The 22,326-nt window shown below is 48.0% G+C and overlaps 2 protein-coding genes across 2 annotated transcripts in view; one reads left to right on the top strand and one right to left on the bottom strand.

Annotated features, from left to right (window-relative positions):
- LOC139064486 (protein NYNRIN-like) overlaps positions 1-22,326 on the bottom strand; it is a 110,251-nt gene that overhangs the window by 53,872 nt on the left and 34,053 nt on the right. The gene's annotated exons all lie outside the window — the stretch shown is intronic.
- LOC139064487 (uncharacterized) lies at positions 4,998-7,853 on the top strand. Its single transcript, XM_070547810.1, has 2 exons — positions 4,998-6,421; positions 7,767-7,853. Exons 1-2 carry the CDS (start codon positions 5,133-5,135, stop codon positions 7,768-7,770), a joined length of 1,293 nt encoding a protein of 430 aa, XP_070403911.1. The 5' UTR covers positions 4,998-5,132; the 3' UTR covers positions 7,771-7,853.

Here is a 22,326-nt window from a genome sequence, read left to right as displayed (position 1 = left end):
TTTGTTTCGTTTCATTGTAAATTCCCGGGATTACCTTCTCTGAAAAATGTCCCCGGCATGGCATCTTAAACTTGGGCTCCAGCACCTTGAACATTTGGATGAATTTTCTGTTCGCTTCTATGTTAAATGGAGCCATGTAGTCCGCTATGAACTCACCAATGAGCCGGGTTATCTGCTTTGCACGTGGACTTGACGGAGGTAGAGTTGGTGTCAGTGCTTGTTTCATGGTCAGCTGTCCTTTCGGTAGGCTTGTTTTCGCCAAGGCCGTCTTCACATTTTTATGGTAACGTTGAAGGTGGTGGTTCATGTTTGTTGTGTTGGAGGTGGTGTACGGAATGACAGCATAGCATAGCTTACACACAGTCTTGGTCTTTTCCGTCACTCTGTTGCCGTTATTGTCTTTTTTAACCGGAAAGCCAAAATACTGCCAGACAGATGACCTGTATCCAGGAGGAGCATCCTCAATTTTGACCTCATTTGACTCCATTGTTGTGGTTTTTCGGGGCAAGGCAGTTGGTGGCACCAACTTGGTGCTAATGCTAATATTTGTTCGCTCGCTGTAGCCTGCAGTGTTGTTGTTACAACATGCGCTGTGACTTAACGTCACGACGCACTGCGCCGTTCCCCGGATGTTTTTTTTTTATTTATTTTATTTTGTTTAGTTTTACCCTGCTTTATCAGCAGAGATGGTGCTATCAGCCTGTCACCATAGACTGTAGGCCTGCCCTACTACTACACAAATCATGCAGCAGTGCCGCCTAGCCTAATTTCGTGGTCCATATTTTTTTACCTCGATGCATTTCGTCACATTTTGTATCGCGAGTTTTCGCCAAACGATATTTTGTCACATCCCTAGTACAAACCCAGTTGCATCAGGGCAGCCAACTCTCACCAGAAATGAGCTCGACTAACTGCCGGCAATGCGGACCGAGCTCTGACACCAGTCGTACAGGGTCCTAACAGCCCGTATCAGAGGGCCTGGTACCCCATACTCCTGAAGTACCCCCCAGAGGGTACGGGCTGTTAGGACCCTGTACCCTACAGGTCCAGTCAAGAAAAGGAGTGTTGCAGGTTTTGATTTCTGATCCCATGGAAATCTGTGTAGAGCTGCGTGAGTAAAAACAAAACATTTACCCACTACTAGACACCACCATGGCCATATCTACCAATGAGGACATTGAGGTCTGGACCTCAGTATTTTTTCTGCAGAATATTTAAAAAATAATCTCTAACTGTGCATTTACAGCATTTACTTTTTAGAAAACATACTTGTCTGATTTTTGTTGAATTTTTAAATCATTGAAATGTTTGTAGCTCCTACACTGTAAAAGTTGTTGTCACAAAATCATGCCTGCTGGTCAACAGTAACCGGCTCTACATACTCCAACAAGCACGTTTGTGAAAAAAATACATCTCTGATTTTTCATTTATTTTACTGTAAACTGTAGTGACACACAAATGGCCCCTGCTGATAACCAATTTCCTAGTACTCTTTATCAATACTTTCAAAATGTAACAGTCAAAGTTTTTATTTTTGGATCATTAACACTTGGTCATTTGCATATGAACGTTTTTACGAGGTTAAATAATTTGATCAAAACAATGCACCTGCTCATCTCTGCTTCTCCAAAAACAAATCACAAATCAAATATGTCAACTGAAAAGGCACCATACACTAAAATGTACTACACACACACACACACACACACACACACACACACACACACACACACACACACACACACACACACACACACACACACACACACACACACACACACACACACACACACACACACACACACACACACACACAAATAGTTGACTGAGCAATGAAAAAGATTTAAAATACAAACTCAACTCTCCCAAAATAGTAATACGTTGCTTATGAATCAAAAGTGAAAACTGTTTTCCATAATGTGCATCATCAATCAATCTTTATTTGTACAGCACCTTCCACTGCCTTTGCAGGAGCCCAAGGCGCTGAACATAAAATACAGTAAAAACACAGATAGAATAAAAAAGAGATAAAAACAACATACAGACATAAAAGCACCATACAAAATGTAAACAGGGAGCATAAAAGCATACAAGTCACATAAAAGCTAAACGATAAAAATGAGTTTTCGAACGACTCTTAAAAACATGCAGCAACGGTGACAGTTTAATATCAAGTGGAAGCTCATTCCAGAGAGAAGGAGCCAAGACCGAGAAAGCCCGATCACCTCTAGACCTGTACCTAGTTTGTGGGACAGTCAGTGTATCCATCATCACGCTTATGTAAACAGATGATGTAGACAGAGTAAAGTAATAGTCTCACAACATTTCAGTCATGCTGTGGTGTAGAGTACACCTCAGTGTTAAGACTTACAAAACAAAGACCCGCATATAGGCCTCCCTCACACACATACAAGTACTTGACAGATATGAGTAAAAAAGTGACATAGAGAACAATGACACTAATTGTAAATAATAAATTATCCATTCCAAAATACAAGTACTTTGCATATGAAAGAAACGTTTGCGCTGCTTTCCTTAATGTGCATCATCATTCTTATGTAAACAAAGGACAATCAAGTCCTCGGCTCATAAATTTGAAGCTGTGCTGTCTTGTCCAGTACAACTCCATGTTCACACTTCCAACCAAACACCTACATGTTGTTTACATGCTGCTGTTTGCACATGTCACAACACCAAGGTGTCTTTTTGCTTGGCATCTGGAAGGCAGTCATTCCAAGGCAGAGCGTGTGAAACCATGTTGAACAACTTCCACGTTGAATCTAACAAGGACAAAGAAATGCATCCACATATCCTTTGTTACAGAGCACTTCATTACAATATTTGTGATCAATTTCATGCCATAACTGTTAATCTTTACTACAAATGATCAGTTAAAATTTACATCATTGGTATTATCAGTACACGTGTTTAGATCTTCTCATGTCACATACCGATGGAATGGATCTTTTTTTACATAGGTACTACCAAATAAATGAGTAGAGGGGCAAACAGTAAACGGCTTCTATTTCCATTAAACCATATATAGCAGTGTTTCCCAACCCTGGGTACCTGGCACCCTAATGGGTTCTCCACAAGATTGCAGGGGGTCCACACACTTGTGTCTGTGATGAAGTTGTGAGGTTCTAAAGATGATATTTTTCAAAATTAAATTTATAAACTGCTCAGGACACAAACAATTGTACAATTAACACTGTGTATTAGAGTTACAACCCTTATGGATATATAAAATGTAGAATCATTCACTTTTGATGTGCGTGTGCGTAGGGATTGTGGTTGTAAGTGTGTGTGTGGTTCCGTGTCACTTCATTGACGCTCGAACGCTCGGGGATTCCTAGATTAAACCGAGAGCCGGCGTTTCACCAACGCTATCACTTCCGCGTCTGTGAGACAACGCTCTCTACAAGCTCAACTCCCGTATCCAGCCGACCAGTCTGACAGGATGACTGAGTCCGTTAACCCAGCGGAGTTTGAGCAAATGAAGAAGGAGATAGTTCAGCTCCACGCCTTGGTCGATCGGCTCAACACCAAGGTGAACTCCCTGACCGACCTCACCCTTCAGTTGACTACATCCCTCAATGCTCTCCGGCAGCAAGCCCTCGCTCCACCTAAGGAGGAGCCGCAGTTCAGCCTACCGGAGAGGTGGAATGGAGAGGTTGGGAGCCCAGATGGTCTGCTCACCTCCCTCGATATGCAATTCGAGTGCCAACCGGGACGCTTCCCCACTGCCCGCTCTCGGGTTGCGCACCTCACCTCCCTGCTTTCTGGACGCGCTCAGGAGTGGGCCGCTGCTCTTTATAATTCTAAATCCCCTACCTGCAATGACTATGCTGCTTTTGTGGCCGCCCTCAGGAAGACCTTCGTTCCACCCAGTAGCGAAGTGGGGGCTGAAGCACGTCTCTTAAAGCTCCGCCAACGTGAACGCTCTGTGTGCGCCTATGCGTCAGAGTTTTGCACCATCGCGGCCAAACTACAGTGGGATGACTCTGCCCTTCGAGCTGTTTTTTTGGAGGGGTTGGCGCCCTACATCCGAGACGAGATGGTGGGAAGAGAACTACCCCAGACCCTGGATGAGGTTGCCGACCTGGCTTTGTGCATCGACCAGCAGGTTCTGGTTCGAGCCAGATCATCCACTCGCCCACTCAGAGTGCACGGACCTCTTCCTCGTTCACCAACTCCAGCTTCCAGACCCACTTCTACTGAGGAGTCTATGCAGCTAGGCCACCTTCCCCCGGAGGAGAGACAGCGACGGTGGTGCGAGGGTCTCTGTGCCTATTGTGGCTCTCCCGACCACCGGCGCCTGGACTGCCCATTACGGCCGGGAAACGGAGGAACCCACTGAGTATCGGGGTAGCTCAGCCCGGGTCACCCTCTGCCTCTACCTCTTCCCACTGACTCCTCCTTCCTGTCACCCTCCTACACGATGAGACCTCACATCAGGTACATGCTCTGGTGGACTCAGGGGCCGCCGACAACTTCATGGATGTGGATCTGGCTAAACGCCTACGGATCCCCCTGACTCCCCTGGAATGAGTTGTTCCGGTGACCTCGGTGGACGGCAGACCTCCCCAGCCCTATCCTGTCCAAGACCGAACCCAGTCTCTCCAGATGGTCCTCCAAGGCCACTGGGAAACCCTCCACTTTCTCATCATCTCTGCTCCCTCCTCTCCTCTAATCTTGGGGTTCCCCTGGCTCCGTCTCCACGACCCCCAGATTCCCTGGTCCCAGAACCGCCTTTTAGGCTGGGGGACCCAGTGCCAGGCCCACCTCTCTCCTCCTCCGTCCATGGCAGACCGCCCGGCTGGTGGTCTTGGTCCTCTACCGCCCAATCCGCCACTACCCTATTGAGACCTGGCTGCAGTCTTCGATAAGCGACGCGCCACCACACTGCTGCCTCACCGCCCATATGACATGGAGATCAGGCTACAACCAGGTACCAGTCCTCCCCGTGGGCACCTTTTCTCTCTCTCTCCCTCTGAAACCAGAGCTATGGAGGAGTTTTACTGCTCGGTCCCTGACAGTTGGTGGCAGAGGTGGGATCTTCCAGTTAAAGGACATTGGTAAATAGATTCTCCCAATTTTTTTTTCTCTTCTTTTATCCTGACGAATCTACAATGAAGGGAACCAAATCTGGTAAAATCAAGTCAGCCCCTTTAGAGAGAGAAGCACAGACAGAGGATGGGAGTGAGGGCTGTGGAGCTTCTGCTGAAGAGGAAGTTCATGGCAGAGAGCCAAAAATATCAGACCTGGCTGGCATCCTTCAAGCTCACATTGGACGACAGGAAGCCCATGAGGTACAGTGGGAGAAGGTGATTGTACGCCAGGATCAAAGATTTAAAGATCTTCAACACCAGTTCAGTCTGTTTCAGCAAGAGTTTCAGGCCCAGACCTCTGCTGGCTTGCTACCTGGAGAGCAAGACCACGCCCGCTTCTCTGCAGGTTTGGGGCCTGCAGACCATGAGAGGCCTCATGAGTATGCTGATTGGGATGAGGTGGAACCGGAGCCTGCACCACGCTGTTCAAAATCAGGTGACTCAGTTTCTGTTCATCCTTCCGATAAAGAACCAAGATTGCAAAAGCTAAGTGAAGAGGATGACATTGAGCATTTTCTTATAACTTTTGAAAGAATAGCATGTGCATGTAGATGGCCGAGATCTGACTGGGCATTCCATTTGATTCCACTATTGACGGGTAAAGCCAGAAGTGCTTATGTACATATGGATGTGGATGCATCAATGGACTATGATCATGTTAAAGCTGCTATTTTGCAGAAATATGAAATAAGCAGTGAGACTTATCGTCTGAGGTTCCGTTCTCTTCAAGTTGAACCAAATGAGTCCCCCAGAGAACTCTTTGTGAGACTAAAGGAGCTCTATGGGAGATGGGTCAGACCCAGAGGTAAGACCATTGATGAAATTAATGAAACAATAATCCTTGAACAGTATTTCCGAATGCTATCGCCAGAACTCCAAGTTTGGATCAAGGAGCGTAATCCAAGGGACGCAGCAGAGGCAGTTTCTTTGGCAGATGCGTTTGTGGCAGCCCGTCGAAGGAACCAATCATGGGCTTATAAGGCTATGAAAAAGGATTATACCCCTGCGCCAGGTAACACCAGTCCGACAGAGAATGTTGGTAAGCCATGTGGAAGGGAGAAATATTTTCCCAGTCAAACAAAAAATCTGGGGCGGAAACCTGTCTGTTATTTGTGTGGGAAAGAAGGCCACACAAAACCGGTGTGTCCACAAAATCCAGCTAAACTCTCCCAGATGTATTTTGTGCCCAGAGGGAACCATGCCCCAAACCCAATGAACCAGCTGTTGGTGGAGACCACAGTGGAGATAGATGGACAGAAAGTTAAGGCTCTGATTGACACAGGAAGCACCCAGTCACTGGTTCATCGCAGGTACGTCTCACCAGCTCACATCTGCACTTCTGAAACAATACCAATCTGCTGTGTGCATGGTGATGAAAAACAATATCCAACAGCGGACGTCTATATGAAAGTGCAAGGACATGTGTACCTATTAAATGTGGGTGTCATGGACAGATTACCATTTCCTGTTGTCTTGGGGAATGATTTACCAGTTCTCACTGACTTGATTAACGATCCTAAAATGTGCAATGTGGCAATAACACGGTCTCAGTTGAAAGCTCCAAGGGAAGATGATCGCAGTTTAAGAGCTTTACCATTTTTTGGGGCTGAGATTGAAGCTGGCCCAACTAGAGAACAAAAGTCTCGTAGGCAGCGCAAACGGGACAAATTTAAAAACACAACAGTGTCCACTCTGTTACCTGAACCTGAGGTACAGCTAAGATTTGAAATTCCTGACAACATTCTTGAGCTGCAGCATCAGGATGCAGGCTTGGCTGACCTTATTAAGGGAGCTGAAGAAGGTGGGACTGCAAAGGAATTCTGTTTGCAAAATGGCATCCTTTATAGACAACATGGAGAACTGAAACAGCTTGTGGTACCTAGAGCAGCCAGAGAAACTGTTTTATCTTTGGGCCATTCAATTCCTTGGGCTGGCCACCTAGGGAAAAATAAGACCTTAGCCCGTATCCAACAGTATTTCTACTGGCCGGGATTGTACAGAGATGTTGCCAGTTTTTGCAGGAGTTGCCCTCAGTGTCAAAAAACATCAGCCCGATTCGCAGCAAGAGCTCCCCTACAGCCTCTTCTCATCATAATGACACCATTTGAACGTTTGGGGATGGACGTTGTGGGCCCAGTGGAGAAAAGCAAATCAGGTAACCGATTTATGTTGGTTATTACTGATTATGCCACAAAATATCCAGAAGTGTTTCCGTTGAAGTCTGTTAAAGCCAAGACTGTTGCATTTTGCCTGGTTCAGTTTTTTGCACGAGTTGGGTTCCCTAAAGAAATATTGACAGATCAAGGGACCAATTTCATGTCCAAGTTGCTCAAGGATGTGTACAAGCTGATTGGTATTAGTAGGCTGAGAACAACGCCATATCATCCACAAACTGATGGCCTTACAGAGAGATTTAACCAGACCCTTAAAAACATGCTTCGTAAGTTCATCAATGAATAAAGGTCTGATTGGGATCAGTGGCTCCCATACCTTTTGTTTGCCTATCGAGAGATTCCCCAAACTTCTACTGGGTTTTCCCCCTTTGAGTTGCTCTTTGGGCATGACGTGCGAGGACCACTGGCGCTTTTAAAGGAAAGGTGGGAGAAGGAGAAATCTGGAAAGGAGCCTGTTAACATAGTTTCATATGTTCTCCAGATGAGGGACAAGCTGGAGAAGATGACCACCTTGGCTCAGGAGCATATGAAGGTCTCCCAGCAAAAACAAAAAACCTGGTATGACAGAACTGCTCGAGAGCGGCATTTTGAACCAGGTCAAAAAGTTTTGGTTCTACTACCCACTGAAGACAGTAAGCTTTTGGCTCAGTGGCAAGGACATTCAAAAGCTCGGTCCCACGACCTATAAAGTCTGTAGTCCAGGTGAGAGGCGTAGTACCAGAGTCCTCCACATTAATCTCCTGAAGGAGTGGATTTCAAGGTCTGAGGAAAGGGAGAAACAAGATGTTTTTCTCATCAGAAGTGTGACAGAAGAGGAGGTGGAAGAACAATACCTCCCTCTACAGGTGACTTCTAGGCTTGACCTGAGCCATCTGTCCCCTGAGCAGCAGTCACAGGTGAGGGCCATCTGTAATGCCAATATTTTTCAAGATAATCCTGGGTGTACAGACTATATCAAACATGAAATTCTTTTGAAAGGAGATGCAGTGGTAAAACGAAGGAGCTACAGGATCCCTGAGCGCCTCTTGGGGCCTTTAAAGGAGGAAATTGAGTTGATGCTTTCTCTGGGAATTATTGAGAACTCCCAGAGTGAATGGTGCAATCCTGTTGTCCTGGTACTGAAAAAAGATGGCACCTTGAGGTTCTGTATAGACTTCCGATACCTGAACTCTGTTTCTAAATTTGATTCTTACCCAACTCCTCGTATTGATGACCTAATTGGTTGTCTTGGCAGAGCAAAATATCTTACCACCATTGATCTCTCCAAGGGTTATTGGCAGGTTCCTCTTGCCACTAGATCCCGTGAGCTGACTGCCTTCAGAACACCCTGGGGCCTTTACCAGTTTACAGTCATGCCGTTTGGGCTGCATGGAGCACCTGCAACGTTCCAGAGACTTATGGACAAGGTATTGGAAGGAAAATCTCACTTTGCATCTGCCTACTTGGATGATATTGTCATCTACAGTAACAGCTGGGAGGAACATCTTGAACATCTCACAGTTTTGTTTGAGTGTCTTCACACTGCAGGTCTGACTGTGAATGCAGCTAAATGCATGCTGGCGAAGAAGGAAGTACAATACCTGGGACACATTATTGGCAATGGAGTCATTAAGCCTCAGATTGAAAAGGTTCAAGCCATTCAGTCATGCCCTTTGCCACAAACCAGAAAGCAACTGAGATCATTTCTGGGCATGTCGGGTTGGTACCATATATTCATCCCTAATTTCTCTGCCAGAGCTGCTCTGCTTACAGATCTGACCAGCCTCAAAGGATCTAACCAGCTCGAGTGGTCAGACGAAGCGAAGATGGCATTTGAGGACATCCAACATGCCTTAAGTGGACCTCCAGTGTTACATTGTCCAGACTTCAAACAACTATTTGTTTTGCAGACGGACGCATCTGATCGTGGCCTAGGGGCTGTGTTGCTTCAAGGGCCTCCAGACAGACGACATCCGATTGCTTTCATAAGCAGGAAACTTTTCCCAAGGGAAACCCGCTACTCAACAGTAGAAAAGGAGTGCCTGGCTGTTAAATGGGCTTTGGATTCATTCAAATACTACCTGTTGGGGAGAAGATTCATCCTAGAAATGGACCACAAGGCTCTAAAGTGGCTTGAGAGGATGAAGGACTCGAACAGCAGAATAACTCGCTGGTACCTGGCGATGCAAGCCTTCCAGTTTGAGATTCATCATATACCTGGGAAGCAAAACTCCACTGCTGACTACCTGTCCAGCTGGCCCATGGAGTTTCCAGAGGAGGGGGAGTGTGTGGAGGTTCCTCCAGCCATTTCTCAGTGTCAGTATTATTTAAATATATTTTTTCCACACGCTGGTTTATTATTTCATTTTGTTGCAATATTGTAAGTTTACTAATGGGTGCACACATTTAGTAATTTATCTTGCACATAGTTTTTTTGATCATTAACTATCATCATTTGTATTCTGAGATTGGATGAACTGGCAGAGAGAGGGGACACACCCAGTGTAACTCCATGCAGGAAGTGGAACATTCCATCTGGCTCCTGGAAGCAGGGAGCTTGATAATGAAGAAACCAGAAACCAGACGTTCTGAAGCTCTATTGAGTTTACCAGATTTTGTTAGGATGTATTAGTTAAAGCTTTTTTGTGGTAGTTCTACTTTGTTGACTTAGTTTCCTAGGTTTATTTACTGTTTGTCTTAGTGTTTCCCCTGTCTCTCCCCCCCTCGTTGTCTGTAGGCTAGTCTGTGTGTATAAATTCCCCTGTGTGTCTCAGTTTGAGAGTCTTGCTTGTTACTTTTAGTTAAGGTTATTTTTGTGGCCATTTTTTCCTTTGGGCCCGGTTTTGTTTTGATTTTGTTTAATTCTTTATGAAATAAATGGAGAAGATATTCTTTTTATACCATTGTCCTGGAGTTTTACTGCTCGGTCCCTGACAGTGAGCATCGGTCAGCCTATCCTCAGGCTATCACCCGCGGACCAATGATCAGACAGAGCGGGCTAACCAACAGCTAGGTTGGTACCTCCGGTGCTTTGTCTCGGCCCAACCCTCGCAATGGCCTAAACAACCTCCTCTGGGCAGAGCTGTCCCACAACCTTCACACCTCTTCAACCACTCATATGTTCCCTTTCGAGGTCTGCTATGGCTATCAACCCCCGGTCTTCGCCCACCAGCAGCCCGAAGTTGCTGTACCTGCTGCGCAATCCCTAGTGAGGCGCTGCAAGAATGCCTGGATCAAAGCACGAGCTTCCATCACCCGAGTCAACGGCCGTTACGCTCGCCAACATCTCCGCCGACACCGTCCTTGTCCCTCCTATGTCCCTGGGGTTAAGGTCTGGGTGTCCACCGCGGACCTCCGCTTCCGTGCAGGGTCCAAAAAGCTCGCTCCCTGGTTCCTCGGGCCTTACACAATACAGAAGGTCATGAACCCAGTCTCGTACCGGCTGCGGTTACCGACAACTCTCTGCATTCATCCCACCTTCCACATCTCCCGACTCAAGCCCTATGTGGAATCCTCCCTGCTTCCGCCTCCGGCGCCTCCGCCTGCCCGCTTCCTCAACAGTAAGCCCATCTACAACATCTGGCGCATCCTGGACATCCGTCGCAGGGGTCGCGGATGGCAGTACCTCATGGACTGGGAGGACTACGGCCCAGAGGAACGCTCCTGGGAACCGGCCCGCTCCATCCTGGACCATGCCCTGATCTCTGACTTCTGGAACCGCCGGGGCCGCCCTGGGACTTCAGGAGCCGTCCCTGGATGGGGGGGTCCTGTCAGAACCCAAGTCCCCAAACCAACCTCTCCCAGCTAGCCGGCATCCACCATGGAGTACAACTCCCAGCATGCCCCTCGCAGGGATTCCCTCCACATCGCACCTACGTCACGAACCGTGACTATATACGGAAGTCGCCTCCCCAGCTCACCACTCAGTCATTGTTTCTTCAGATCTATGATAAGAGTTTCCAAGCAACCGATCCATCGTACGAACTCTCAGCTCACAGTAAATGTTCTTTCTTACTTCGGGAAAACCCAGCATTTCCGTGTCACTTCATTGATCCTCGAACGCTCGGGGATTCCTAGATTAAACCGAGAGCCGGCGTTTCAACGACGCTATCACTTCCGCGTCTGTGAGACAACGCTCTCTACAAGCTCAACTCCCGTATCCAGCCGACCAGTCTGACAGGATGACTGAGTCCATCAACCCAGCAGAGTTTGAGCAAATGAAGAAGGGGATAGTTCAGCTCCACGCCTTTGTCGATCGGCTCAACACGAAGGTGAACTCCCTGACCGACCTCACCCTTCAGTTGACCACATCCCTGAATGCTCTCCGGCAGCAAGTCCTCTCTCCACCTAAGGAGGAGCCGCAGTTCAGCCTACCGGAGAGGTGGAATGGAGAGGTTGGGAGCCCAGATGGTCTGCTCGCCTCCCTTGATATGCAATTCGAGTGCCAACCGGGACGCTTCCCCACTGCCCGCTCTCGGGTTGCGCACCTCACCTCCCTGCTTTCTGGACGCGCTCAGGAGTGGGCCGCTGCTCTTTATAATTCTAAATCCCCTGCCTGCAAAGACTATGCTGCTTTTGTGGCCGCCCTCAGGAAGACCTTCGTTCCACCCAGTAGCGAAGTGGGGGCTGAAGCACGTCTCTCGGGATTAAACCGAGAGCCGGCGTTTCAACAACGCTATCACTTCCGCGTCTGTGAGACAACGCTCTCCACAAGCTCAACTCCCGTATCCAGCTGACCAATCTGACATCAGGGGCCCAAAAAAGTTTCAAAGTTGAATAAAAAATAAATAAAGTTTAAAAATCACAAGTACTTTACTTTGCAGTATTTTTGCTCATTTAAGACATCAAACAAACAATCTTTTAGTCTTTATGAAATGTATATTTATTCAGAGGTCCCTACTTTATTTTGACTAATTAATTTGAAACCCCCCCCCCCCCCCCCCCCCAACGGCATAAAATGGTACAGTCCACCTGGCCAAGGGGCGCGTAGCAGGCGAGGCCAGCTTCACGCAGCAGTCAGACAGCAGAGGCTGCAGTGAAAATATGTCTGGGTCACGGAAAAGGAAAGAAAGAAAGGAGAAAGAGGACAGGCAGAAGAGAGGGCAGCAGTATGTCACACAGTTTTTCTCAAAGAAAGGTGGGTTTAGTTAGTGAGTGGTTAAATTCAACCTGTTTGTTAGCTTTGATATCCATAGTGAGAGGAACGTTGGTTACGTATTGTAACCCCAGATTCTTAGAGTCTAGTCGCAGCCCTTAAGCTAGCTGCTATTGGAAGGATGATCTCAGCATCAGCCAATCATGAAGAGCTTAAATGTACGCCCACCAATGGTGGGCACCCCTTGTGTGCGACTCCACTGTTCACCTCCGATGGCTCTTGGTCCTAACAGAACCAGTGGGGCCAGTGGCTTAAAGGCTACGACTAGACTCATAGAATCTGGGGTTACAATATGTAACCAACGTTCTATTTCGTCTAGTCTTAGCCCTTAAGCTAACTGCTATTGGAATAATGCGCAGCTGGATGGGTTTACGCCACACTGGTTAGCTCAACCAAATGGACACACCCAACATGTCTCCTTTTAGCTAGGGCCGCTCAGCCTCAGCCCAGGGCTTAAAAGGCTGAGGCAGCCAGAGAGAAGAGTGGGGCCCCCACTAAAATTATCATCCACAAGAGGATGAAATTCACTCAAGTAGGGCTGATGTGGTGCCATAATGCTTTCACTCAGCCTGCTGAGGTCCAAGCACTGAACAAGTGATGGAACCTGAAGACACATCTCGTGAATAACGAGTAAAGGGACATGGGGAAGCCCATGAAGCAGCCTGAAAAATGTCTTCCATCGACACACCACTGTGGAGCGCCATAGAAGAGGAAATCCCTCTGGTTGAGTGAGCCCGGAGTGTCTCAGGAGGATCCCGCCCTGATGATGTGTAAGCGAGTGAAATGGCGTCACACAGCCAGTGTGAAAGACGCTGGGTCGACAGCACTTGCCCAAGGGAAGAGTCTCTGTAGTGCACAAACAGGCTTTGTGAGTGGCAAATCCCTGAAGTGCGTGACACATATCGTGCGAGCGCGCGCACCGGGCAGAGAAGGTGGGAAGCCGCCTCCTCATCAGAATTTTGGGGAGGAGGAAAAAGTCCAGCCTATGAAATTGACCTGGATTTGAAGGAAGTGTTAATGTTTTTGGGCACAAAGGCTGGGTTGGGGCATAAAACAGCGGACCTGCCATCTTCCCAGATCCTGAGGCATGCGGCAGCCACTGAGAGGGCGGTTAGGTCGCTCACTCTCTTGACTGATGCTAGCGCCAGCAGCAAGGCAGTTTTGAGTGACAGGAACTTGAGTGAGACCTGGTCCAAGGGTTCAAATGAGGCTTCAGATAAGCCGCGCAGAACCACCGTTAGGTCCCACTGAGGAAATAGTGGGCGGGACACAGGTCTGTTCCTTCTGACACCTTTTAGAAAACGTTTTGTGAGGGGATGATTGAAAACAGATCTATCTCCAAAACCTTGGTGACAGGATGAGATAGCTGCAGCATATGATTTAATAGTGCTGAATGCGAGGCCCCTGTCCACCAGTATCTGCAGAAATGATAGGACATCTGCCAGCTGGCAGGAGAGCGCTTGAACATTCCGCTCTGTGCACCATTTTTGGAAAGCTGCCCATTTAGCAGCATAGGATGCGACGGTAGAAGGCGCCCGCGCACTCTGAATCGTGGCGACCACATCATGCGGCAGCCCAGAAGCCTCTAAGCGTGACCGCGCAGCGGCCAGACCCACAGCCATTGGCCTATTTCTGGAGGATGTTTGATTATCCCATCCACCTGGAGAAGGGCGTCCGCCCTCCACGGGGAGCCGGACACTAGCGCTTGCAGGTCCGGAAACCATGACACGGAGAAGCGTCTGGGAGCTACCAGAATTACCGAGAGCTGTTCCGACCAAACTCGGTCCAGGAGACGGGGAATCAGTGGGACCGGCGGAAACGCATACAGGAGCGTCTGAGGCCAGGGCTGGCGTGAGAAGGCGTCCGCTCCAAGCGGGGGGTGGTCCCGGGGACTCAGGGAAAACCACAGGCGACACTGAGCGTTTTGGCGAGCCGCGAACAGATCCACAGAGGGTTCCCCGAACTTGATCCAAATCTGTGATATCAGTGCGGGATGCAGACGCCAGTCGGAGTCGCTGGGTCCCCCTCTCGACAGGATGTCTGCTGCCACATTCAGGACCCCTGGAATGTAGGTGGCTTTGATGGACAGCAGGGGGACATGTGCCCAACATAGTAAATCTGTGGCTACGAGCAATAGTGGGAGGGATCGAACTCCCCCATGGCGATTTATGTAGGCTGCCGCCACCTGGTTGACTGTGTGAACTTCGATATGATGGCCCTCGAGAAGGGCAGCGAAGTGTCTGATCACATTTCTCACTGTCATACGCTCCAACACATTTATGTGCTCGTGCGTGTGGGAGGGCCAGCGATCTGCCACCATATGGGACAAGCACGTGCCCCCCCACCCCACCCCAACAGTGACGCATCCGTAAAAACAGACACGTGTGACGTAGGACGTCCGATGGGGACCCCGTGTGAGAGGATGCAGGGATTCCCCCAGTGAGTGAGGCCCCTGCCCACTGAAGGGGGAACCCTCAACATACGTCTCTTCTGACGTATCGGGTGTACCCGGAGGCAGATGAATCAACGCTGAAGGTGTCTCGTGTGCAGTAATCCTGACGGCACAACAGCGTGGGCTGCAGCCATCATGCCCAGAAGTTTCATGACTAACAGGGCACTCCCAATCTTGCAGGGTTGCACGCGGAAATCACCGTGGTGAGATCTGCTGCTCTCGCCAGAGACAAATGTGCTCTCATTAGGGAGACGTTCAGCTCCACCCCAAGAAACACAATTGACTGGGATGGAAGGATGGAGCCCTTATCCCAGTTTATGGAAAACCCCAGGGTTGACAGATGCTCTGTTAACTTCCTGGTTTGCTCTGACGCCTCGTCCTTGGACCGGGCGCATAGGAGCAGATCGTCCAGGTAAAATAAAACCCTCATTCCCGCCCCGCGCAATGGCTGCAGAGCGGTCTCCAGACATTTGGAGAAGGTGCGCGGGGCTAGCGAGTAGCCGAAAGGGAGACGATTGAACTGGTATTGAACTCCCTTGAATGAAAAGCGCAGGAACTTCCGGTGTTTAGGAATTACTGGGGTGTGAAAGTATGCATCTTTCAGGTCCATTGAGTTGAACCAGTCCCCGGAGCGCATGTATTCTAGAACTTGCCTCATTGTTAACATGCGCAGATGCATCACTGCTATGGAGCAGTTGAACAGGGAAAGGTCGATGTTACGATCCCTGAGTTCCCCAGCGCCCAGCTTCTACTCCGCTCTGTTGCAGCACCATGGTCAGCACCCTGGAGAGCGCCCAGCCACACTCGCGCAGTTGATGCGCATCAGGATATCCCCGGCTGGAGCAGATAAAATCAGCGCTGCACTGAAGGACTGAAGGAGAGAACAGAGAGAGGACTGAGAGAGACAGACAGATTGAGACAGGAAGAGATTGAGACACAGAGAGGACGGAGAAGGACAGTTTGAGAGGACTGCAGAGGAGAGGATTAAAGAGACTTGTGTTTGAGAAGTTGTAGAAGTCATAGTTGCCCCCGGGTGGCTAATTTCCACCTGCTTGGGAAAACATTCTGGCTGATATTCGTTTTCCTTTTGCTCTTAACAGAGCTGTCGGTTGTGTGGGTGAGTTAGTCACCAGTGGACTTCTTGGTAAGGCCTCCGGGCAAGCTTCTGTTGTTCCTGGTTTCACTTTTGGAACCAGTGAGTTTTAGTTCTCATTTTAGTGCTCTTTAAGTTTCTTAAATCCTCAGTTTTAGGTCTCTGCAGCATACGTTAAACTCCCCTTCGTTTATTAACCAGGTCTTCTCCCTTAGGGACGCTTTTTGGCTCCCTGGTTTAATTGTCATTTACAAGCCTTAAAACAAAACTCCAGGAAATTGGAGAGAACATGGCGCTCTGCGTACCATGAGGAGGCCTACCTATCCTGGAAAAATAGTCTTGTGCTTTATAAAAATAAGCTTCGACAAACTAGAACTGCTTATTTTTCAGCACTAATTGAGGAGACTAAGCATAATCCTAAATTTGTTTTCAGTACAGTTGCTAAACTTACACAGAATCATAGCTCTGAGCCATCTATTCCCTTAGCCCTGAGCAGCAATGACTTCATGGGATTTTTTACAAGTAAAATTAATTCTATTAGAAACAAAATCTTTAGCATCCTCCCTTACGTGATTACTTCTTCCTCAGTAAGTGAGGCAGCATCAGAGGTGACTGTAGAACCTCATCTGTGCTTGAACCGTTTTGATCCAGTTGAGCTTTCAGAGTTATCAAAAATATTAGCTTAATCTAAACCTTCAACTTGCATTTTGGATCCAATCCCAACCAAATTTTTTAAAGAAGCATTTCCTTTGGTTACTGCCCCCATTCTAGATATAATCAATGATTATCACTTAATAATCACTTAAGAAGCCTTCTCTGGATCCAGATGACCCAATGAATTACAGACCAATATCTAACCTTCCATTTTTATCCAAAGTCCTGGAGAAAATAGTGGCCATCCAAGTATGTGAGAATTTAAACATCAATGCTCTGTTTGAGGAATTTCAGTCTGGTTTTAGAGAGTATCACAGCACTGAAACTGCATTAGTGAGAGTTACAAATGATATTCTTATGGCCTCAGATAAGAATCTTGTGTCTGTTCTAGTCTTGTTAGATCTCAGTGCTGCCTTTGACACAGTTGATCACAATGTTCTTTTAGAAAGACTTGAACATGTTGTAGGGATCAAAGGAACAGTGTTAGGCTGGTTTAAATCCCACCTGTCTGACAGATTTCATTTTGTAAATGTACATGACAAATCATCTTCATACTCCAGGGTTACTTGCGGAGTACCACAGGGTTCAGTGCTTGGATCAATTCTTTTTACTATACATATGCTCCCAATTGGTAAAATCATTAGACAGCATGGGATAAACTTCCACTGTTATGCTGACGATACTCAGTTATATTTATCCATTAACCCTGATGAACCTAATCGGTTGGGTAGATTACAGGCTTGTTTTCAGGACATAAAAAATTGGATGACTCTAAATTTTTTGCTTTTAAATCAAGACAAGACGGAAGTTCTCATCTTTGGACCAGAAATCCAGAAAAGGAAATTGCTTAGTCAATCACCTGACCCGAATGGCATTGCATTAATCTCCGAGAACAAAGTAAGGAACCTTGGTGTTATCTTTGACCAGGACATGTCATTCAAATCCCAGGTTTCACAAGTTTGTCGGATTTCCTTTTTCCACCTTCGGAATATTGCTAAGATTAGAAGCATACTTTCCAGGAGTGTTGCTGAAAAACTAGTTCATGCATTTATTACATCAAGACTGGATTACTGTAATTCATTACTCTCAGGAAGTCCACAGAATGTAGTTAAAAGTCTTCAGCTTGTCCAAAATGCTGCAGCTAGAGTTCTGATGAGAATTAAAAAGAGAGATCATATCTCTCCTGTCTTAGCTTCCCTACATTGGCTACCTGTTAAATTCAGAATAGATTTTAAGATCCTTCTTCTCACATATAAAGCTCTTAATAATCAAGCTCCATCATACATCAATGATCTGATTGTTCCATACGTTCCTAACCAAGCACTTCGCTCTCAGACTGCAGGTCTACTGGTGGTTCCCAGAATATCTAAAATTAGGATGGGAGGCAGATCTTTTAGTTATCAGGCTCCTCTCCTGTGGAACCAGCTCCCAGCTTTAGTCTGTGAGGCAGACACTTTGTCTACTTTTAAGAATAGGCTTAAAACATTTTTATTTGATAGGGCCTATGGTTAAAATCTGATGTTAGCCTAAATCAGGACAAGTGGGGGAGTAGAGGGAGGTGGAGTGTACAGTCGGAAAAGACGGCTCTCCCTTGCCCTGCCTCCAACATGCCTCCATCTAAATAGGATAGATTATCCAGAGTTATCTCTGTAGTTATGCTGCTATAGGCTTAGACTGCTGGCGGATACACTGACCACTTTTCACACTCTCCTGCTTTCTTCTACAGTCTGCTCTTTAACGGTACTATTTTCTGCAACTTCAGCTGTTAACTTAATTTTCTCTGTAAGTGTTTTTCTCCCCATAAGAAGCTACAACGATGTTCTGCTGAGCTGTGGTGGCCTCATGGAGGGGGCCATCGACTAGCACATTGCTTCTAACAACTAAAACATTATCACTCTCCTGATAATAACTTTTTGCTTTCCTTGACGTTGTATGTGCTACTACTAGTTTATCCATTTAATTATAGATCCACTAGGATAAATACAATAAAGTTTATCTTTCACCAAATAGAATATTTACTAAGACATTACAATATAACTATAGACACATTACTTGTCTTTGTGTGTGTGCGTGTGTGTGTGTGCACGTGTGTGTGCGCGTGTGTGTGTGTGTGTGTGTGTGTGTGTGTGTGTGTGTGTGTGTGTGTGTGTGTGTGTGTGTGTGTGTGTGTCTGCTCTGTCTTCTCGATCCCCAGTGATTTGTGGAGGATGGCTGCTTATACTGAGCTGGGATTCTCTGGAGGTTTCTTCCTGTTAAAAGGGAGTTTTCCTCTCCACTGTCGCTTTATGCTTGCTTAGTATGAGGATTGCTGTATAGTCACTGACACCAGTCAGTGACTTGATGCAATTTGCTGGGTTCCTTATATAGGAAACATTATTTCTGATTGGCTTAATGAACTTTCCTGTATTGGAATGTTTATTATGTGAAGTGCCTTGAGACGACTCTTGTCGTGATTTGGTGCTTTATAAATAAACTTGAATTGAATTGAATTTTTGTTAATAAAACTTCTTTGGTTGTGACTTGGTGTCCGATCATTTTCTTTTTATTCTCATGTTTCTGTGTTAGACCTCCCTGGATTCTAGAACAGGTTGGGGTCGTAACAGTCGAGAATTGGTCTCATTCCTCCTGACTTCTTCGGTACTACAAAGTAGCGGGAGTAGAAGCCTGAGAGCTCTTGTCCGCGAGGGACTTGGGAAATGGCGTCCATGGACAGAAGTTCCTGTAGCTCCAGCTCCAGGGCCTGAGACTGTTCCTGTGACGTGAACGTCGTCTCCACGATCCCGTTGAAGGGAGGAGGAGCAGACTGAAAATGGAGTGTGTGACCGCATTGAATGGTGTCCGATATCCATTTGCTCATGAGACAAAAGCGGTGCCTTTCTTGCGCGCGTTCCGACAGCGGACGCGGTTCGAGGTCAAGTGAACAACGTCTGAGGACTGGGTTCGCACCCTTACCGCAGTTGCTCGCACCAGAGAACTGGGAGCGACCCACGGAGGGCTGCGGTCGAAAGGGCGAGTGTGAAACAGCTGGAAGAGGCTAAACCGCACCGCAGAGTGTGGAGTCCAAAGATAAAGGAGGAGTGGGAGCCAGACCCGTGTATGGGGACGACAAAGTGCCAGCAGATGGAGCCGCTCACTGTGTCACCGCGTGTGGTCGTGATAGCGCCATGACATCCCATCCCACCCTACGTTGTGGGGGGAGCGGGATGTGTTGGGCCTGGCTGGAAGCTAAGGCCCGTGCGCAAATGGAGCGCACCCTTACAGCTGCTCGTGTAATATGACTGACTGCGTGAACATGCAGGTGTGTCGCAGTCCTTGGTGTGGGGAACATGTGTGAGGATTCGGCAGAGGATTCTGCAGAGGACTGTAGGATTGTGCTCTCAATGTGACGTTTTTTGGGTTTTATTTCAAAACCAAAATCATTCACAGAGTTAATATTAGTCAGAAGCACACACATTCCCCCAGACGAGTCATTTTCGTGGTTGCTTTCGGCAAGGTTCTTGCGACTGTGACGGCCAAGACGGTATCTGCTGGCTCTTTCGAAACCGTTGGCTGCCAACTCTCTGGTCCCGCTGAGGTGGAACCGAAGCGGGAGGCCGGCTCCGTGGGGCGGGCGGAGCAGCTGGGCGTCTGAAGTTTCCGCGCCATTCGTCCAATCCTCTGGAGGAACGGCCGGAGTGAGAGGCGGATCGAGGGTGGACCAGGTCTCGCACCGTGGCTGACAGTTCAGCTGTCTTCTGAGCCCTCTGGATGACGCTCCTAAGATAGAGACCAAGCAGAACGTCAGAGGTGATGGGGCCTTCCAGCATCTCTCTGTGCAGGTGTTCAGGAATGGAGGGCAGGGCCGAGAGACACAAGGCCCGCTGGATAAGGGTCTGCCAGGCAGCAATGTGAGCAGAACCGCTGAGTACAGCAGCACACAGATTGAGAATGGAATCAGCAGTTTTAGTAATTGATGGTTTTCGACTCGTCAGGAACGTCAAGCTCTTCCACCATTTTGGAAATGCCAAAGGCAAGAAGGGCAATGTTATTTCCTGCAGCGCCGGTCTGGAAGGCACACTGGTGTGCGCGATCGGTGAGCTGCGTCAGCAGCTAGTCATGCGTAGAAGCGGGAACTGCTCGCGGGCCAATGAGGTGGTTCTTGGCGCCAAACAGCGAGGCCAAGTCCGGCTCCAGTTGAGATGGCCAGCCCTGGTCGGAGAAGCACTTGACCTTGCTAATGGCCGCATATGTGGAAATTGGCGCCTTTAGCTTAGCAGGTTCGGAGAAAGCGGCGGACCAGCAGCTCATGGCAGCGGGAAAGCACGGCCAGATGGGGTCTGGACAGCGCGTTTGTGTGCCCCGAAAATTCCCGCCAAATCATCTGCTTCAGGCGGAGACGGTTCTGCCACGGCTAGTCCCTTGCGGACTGCAGCCGCAGAGATGATGGCATGTAGCTCCTGGAGCAGTGCTCTAACTGCTGGCAGGGAGGAGCGAGAAGGCACTGGAGCAGAGTAGCCCGCTGAGGGAAGCTCGTCAACCTCCGTGTTGTCCAGGAGGGAAGAAGGGCTATGGCAGCCAGCCTCGCCGTACTCCTCGCTGTCAATGACATCGTCCAGTCGGCAGGAGCCAGCCAGCTCTTGGCCGACATTGAAGAACTGTAAGGCCTTATCCAGCGATTACGTGTTAGCCACCATAAATTCCTCGTCAGCGGCGGGGGTGAAGTACTCGACCCGGCGGATCTTTTCAGCCATGGGCAGAGCAGCACAAAACGGGCACGAGGCCTGGGGGTTCAAGGCCAGGCCAGCGTGATGAGCCCGAGACAGACCTCACATTTGACGTGCAGGTCGCGGCTGGAGATGGAGCCCGTCTGGCAGGCCGGGCAGGTCCTTGCGTTGCTGGACATGGCTAGTGAGTTGAATGTTGTTTCTAGATAATTTGCTCTTTAAAGAAAGCTCTTCAGCTTGGCTTGAAGAGATAACGGAGGCGAACAGTGGAGTTGCTCCACTTATATACCCACAAGGGGTGCCCACCATTGGTGGGCGTACATTTAAGCTCTTCATGATTGGCTGATGCTGAGATCATCCTTCCAATAGCAGCTAGCTTAAGGGCTAAGACTAGACGAAATAGAACTATGTTTCATCTAATTATGGTAAATAGGTTGTTGTCCCAGTCCCTACCAGAATCAGCAGCTGATGATATGTCAGCAGTTGTCCCCTCACAACCCATTGAACCTCAAGAAGGTGAGCAATGTTGCATGTTAGCTAGCAGCCTCATTTAAGGGGGTCTGTGGGAATCACTTAAGGCTCTCTTCTTAATAGGAATATAAAAGGCTATTTTTGGTGATAAACACATTGTTTTTCCACATAATGATAATTATATATATATCAGTCAGTAAAAATGTAGGAAGATGTCACACCCTGTCCTGAAAGAAGAAAGATGTCACACCCTGTCCTGTTTCCCCATTTTGTTCAACCTGCGTCTCTGTTAATTGCTCCCACCTGCCTCTCGTTTTCCAATCACCCAAGCTCCCACCCCGCTTGTATATAAACCCCTCCAGTTCTGTGTCCCTGGTTGGCTCGTTGTTCCCATGTACTGCACGTATTTATCATTAAAAGACTTTACCTATCCCAGGTTGTCTGCTTGCCTGATTCCTCCCCAGCGTTTGGGTCCTTACATCCGCTCCACTCACCAGCGCGTCGTGACAGAACGAGCCAACCTACAGAAGGATC

This window comes from Nothobranchius furzeri, unplaced genomic scaffold, assembly GCF_043380555.1.
Source record: "Nothobranchius furzeri strain GRZ-AD unplaced genomic scaffold, NfurGRZ-RIMD1 Scf031, whole genome shotgun sequence".
NCBI classification, from domain to species: Eukaryota; Metazoa; Chordata; class Actinopteri; order Cyprinodontiformes; family Nothobranchiidae; genus Nothobranchius; species Nothobranchius furzeri.
The sequence above is the reverse complement of the archived record's forward strand: the minus strand, read 5'-3'. Positions and strand labels throughout refer to the sequence as shown.

Excerpts from the sequence above, each read along its gene's own strand:
- LOC139064487 (XM_070547810.1), top strand. The coding sequence starts at position 5,133 with ATGAAGGGAACCAAATCTGGTAAAATCAAGTCAGCCCCTTTAGAGAGA.